We start from the raw sequence: 4,154 nt of genomic DNA on the forward strand, positions 1-4,154 counted from the left end.
AATCATATTTTTTATGCAGACAATCACTTTGAGAAGGCATTGAAGCAGCAAAAAATCATAAAATATTATTTGAAATTTAACCAAATTCAGTCCTATATTTTGAAAGCTGGGTGTCAGGAGGAAATATATCTGAACATTCTTCTGATGTAAAAATTTTGTTTTTGTGCATAAATTCAAATCTCATAATATTTTACTCACGAAAAATTATAAGTAAAACCTTTTATTGAGTGAAATAAAGTTAAGATGTTTTACATATTTCGATATTTAACAATTTAATTTGGTAACATAAGAAATTTCGATAGACTACAGTAGTTTTTTGATACCACATTTAATTGATTTTTTCCAGTATTTGTATAAGAAAAATGATTACCACATATTATCATTTAAGCATTCATCAGGAACTACATATTTTTTCAACTTCTTGTCCATAAAAGTTTTTAGTTTGGTTTCCACAGCGTTTCTTACCAGATTCTTAAAGACTGTGCCAATGACTTTTATGTAATTGTTTAAAAAGAAATTTAGTGGACCTAGTCCTTTTACTTTTACTTCAGATCCTTTCACATCTTCTATTTTGAAGTTCGCTATTTTGGGATTGGTACCATTAGAAGTTGGAACAATATCTAATTTCATATTCACGTACTTGATAACGGCATTGATTGTAACCTGTGGACCATGTCCCATGAGTTTCACTGTGCCACTGCATTGTAATTTTAATTCTCCGGCTCCAAGATAGATTTTCAAATGTGTTTTCTTTTTCTTGTCCACGATGACATCGTCTTCGCGATTTAAGGAAGAAAGTCCGAAAATATATCCATCGAAAATTCGTGCTTCACCAGTGTAATTTACAAAAATAAGTTTTTTAGAAACTTCGACATGTTTCTCGGGAATTTGGTATGGATCTTGAAAATATTCTTTATCTTCTTTAAGATCTCTCAAAATTCCATCAACGTAATCATTACACGGTGTTCCTAGAAATAAAATAAAACAATGAAATATTTGCACACAAAACTTTGAAAAACCAATTACACTAGCAGCAAAAATTTCTTTTTCTTATTTTTCCTATTTTTAAAAATTTGGGGGGGGGGGAGTATTGGACGATACTACAGTTCACATCTCCTGCACTGTTAATGTTGTCCTCGCGGGCAAGGCATTAAGGCAAGGTGTGCTATTGTTCTTGCTTCCCAGTGGCGCCATCTATGGTCAAGAATTTGACTTAGGCCACACCCATACGTCACATCCATTTATAGGACGGACTCACTTACACATCCATTCATTCATCCACAGATCGTAATTTTGAACTGAACCAGAGAACGATCAATCTTAAATGCAATATCCCAAGAGGTGTAATTTGTTATGGGAATATTGAGGACTTTGTGGCACGACAGATTTACCGTGCACCAGTCACCATGTACTACTGCCAGCTGGATTCGAACTCCCGTTTGCCACGTGAGTCCAGCGCCCTGTCAACCAGGCTATCTCGGCCTCCTGCAATCTTAATATAAAGCTAATTTGAATCATATTATCTTTAAACCTTTCTAAACTTTATTACACAAAGTTCAAAGTAGTATAAGGAGTAAATAAATATTTTCATTACATTTAAGAATAACTGGATAGTATGATTTGGTTGTTCTTTAAATATAAAACTGTTGTAGTATGAATTTTTTGCCATGGAATCAAACAATGTTTCAATTTTAAATATTTGTCATCAAAGTACAAAATAAATTGCATACTGAATTTTTTCCCCCCAAAATTGAAATAAATAAAAATTATTCATTTGAGAATATCAAAAGCGTGTTTCAAAGGAATAAAACAATGGAAAAATAAATTGTTAAGTCAGTATAGAACTTAAGAAATTTTTTTGCTAATAATACGTTAATAAATAAATAATGAATAAATAAATAAACAATAAATAATAAATAAATCAGTAATTAATAGCTAAATAATAAATAAATGAAAAATTAATAAATAAGTAATAAACGAAGACTAAGAAACAAATATTTTCTAAAGAAACAGTATTTAATTTAAACTTTGAATACTTGTAATACTTTACTTATTATATATATAAGTATATATATATATATATATATATATAATATACATAACATATACATAAACATACATATATATTGAATGCCTGTATAATTCTTCTTATTGTGCTTTTCTTCCATGTTTTCTCCAGATGTATGAAATCCTCTTCCAATTCCATTTGTCTTAAAAAAATATATGAAAAATATGTAAGACGAGATNACTATAAAGTGGTGAATTATGGAAGGTTTTGCTTTTTCCGTGCATATCTATATATATATATATATGTATATATATCACGCGGTCACGTAAATGTTGCGACAAACGTCTAGGGCAGTTAGATTACATCATCAGGATTAAACTTGTGTACAAGTCCTCAACAGCCGGGTATGACGACATTTCTGGGCATCGGTTCCTATACAGTTTTAATCCTGAGGATGTGACTGGAAATTTGTTGCAACATTTACGCAACCTTCCAATATATATAACGGTTTTAAACTGGTACCTTTCGACAAAAATTCAACTAAAAATGCCATTTTTTAAAAAAAGAGAAAAAAAAGGGGGGACAGCTTTAGGAGTAAACTAATTTCAGATTTGAAATCCCTACACTCGAATTAGGTAACATCAAGTATTTGTATAAATGCAACAAAACATTTCCTCCGCAATGTAATCTATATGCCTAAAGTATGGTCACAGCAAAGCATTTATAGAGCAAAAATAAATAAATAAACAAAACAATTTCTGGCATAGTTTGTCTACGGTAAGAACTCCCCCCGTCACAAAGTGTGAGGCCGTCTGTTGCTATGGAAACAAGATGACATTTCAAGGAGGATGGCTTCTTTCCACTCTAGGGCTAACACAATAGTAAAATATTCCTTTTCTTTCGCTGATCAGAGCCAAACCCTGTCCTAAACCTCGTCCCCACAATCTACCTTAAATAGTTATACCTCGTTACCATTGCCACCTTTACGGGTCCAGACGATTGGCTTGGGGAGTTATTACTTTAGACAAACTATATGCTACTCAACTAATACAAATTTGTGATTTTTGGAAAGAACGAAAATATATTCTGATCAGTCTAGCTTGAAACTATGAGCTATCAATTGTATCCAACATTAATATTAAAAGCAATATTATTTCTCATATTCTGCTGCCTCGGTTTTTCTATAAAATTATAAGCATCATCTTGTCTATAAAATAATTTAAAACCCAATCAAATATAATATAAAATCACATCTAATGTATTTTTATTTTATGATCATGAATAAGTTTCATAAGTTTCATGTATAAGTACCTTCACTGGATGCTATTCCGGCAAGGACAATTCCTAAAATCCATACGGAGGCCAATAAATGCATGATTGGAGAAACTGCTTTGAAAATCTATCTGAAAAATAGCAAAAAATTTATAAGGAGAATATTATTCGAAATATTGGAAAATTATTACGAAAACTTATTACAATTCGATAAACAGTTCGGATTTAAAAACTAATTTTCGCTCAAAAAAGTAGATAGAGAGGGAAACAATTTTGAACGTTTCTGTTTTTTTACACTAAGTTTGAAAAGTAATCTGCTTAAAATATAACTGTATATGCTTCAACCATTTGAGATATTCATGACATTTTTCAAAAAAAAAAAAAACTTAATAGTTTTTAAATTTAAAAATTATATTTTATATTCAGAAAAAGTGGGCCACCTTGTCTGAATATGGAGTAACGTGGGCAAGCTTTAAGTTAAAGATATTTTGTATCCAGAATAAATTTTTTTTCCCTTAGTTTCTGAATCTAATATCGTGCATATATTTTGTAAGGAGTTTTAAAAGTAATTTAACTAATCTATTGTTAGCATCTTTTTCCTACTACCCTTTATAATCTATATTAAAAACTAAATCAAAAAGTATAAACACTGGGGTCCGCAAATTGATATTTAAACTATTGCTCAGACGTATTCATGTTGAAGAAGGTGGAATTATTAACAACAAAGCGGCTTTGAGTGCCTGAGGAAACAGTGACGAGTTGAAAGACGATTACTAGAAACATATTCGGGTTTTTTCAGGCAATTAAACAGGCTTTGATATAATTAAATTCGCTTTCCAAAGGAATTATTATATATATATAGTCTTACTTCATA

General features: G+C 30.6%; 1 protein-coding gene across 2 annotated transcripts in view; it reads right to left on the minus strand.

Annotated features, from left to right (window-relative positions):
- Positions 1 to 204: 204 nt before the first annotated feature.
- The window catches only part of LOC107452626 (mite allergen Lep d 7-like), a 6,927-nt gene continuing 2,977 nt past the window's right edge, over positions 205 to 4,154 (minus strand). Inside the window, exons 2-3 of one of the 2 annotated variants that reach the window (XM_016069164.3) lie at positions 3,320 to 3,411; positions 205 to 968 (exon numbers count right to left, since the gene is read on the minus strand). In XM_016069164.3, coding sequence (XP_015924650.1) covers positions 367 to 968; positions 3,320 to 3,383 — 666 coding nt within the window. In that variant the 5' untranslated portion in view covers positions 3,384 to 3,411 and the 3' untranslated portion in view covers positions 205 to 366. The remainder of the gene's footprint in view (positions 969 to 3,319; positions 3,412 to 4,154) is intronic. The other variant, XM_016069165.4, reaches the window with a different exon arrangement.

Source organism: Parasteatoda tepidariorum, chromosome X1 (genome assembly GCF_043381705.1).
Source record: "Parasteatoda tepidariorum isolate YZ-2023 chromosome X1, CAS_Ptep_4.0, whole genome shotgun sequence".
Classification (NCBI taxonomy): Eukaryota; Metazoa; Arthropoda; class Arachnida; order Araneae; family Theridiidae; genus Parasteatoda; species Parasteatoda tepidariorum.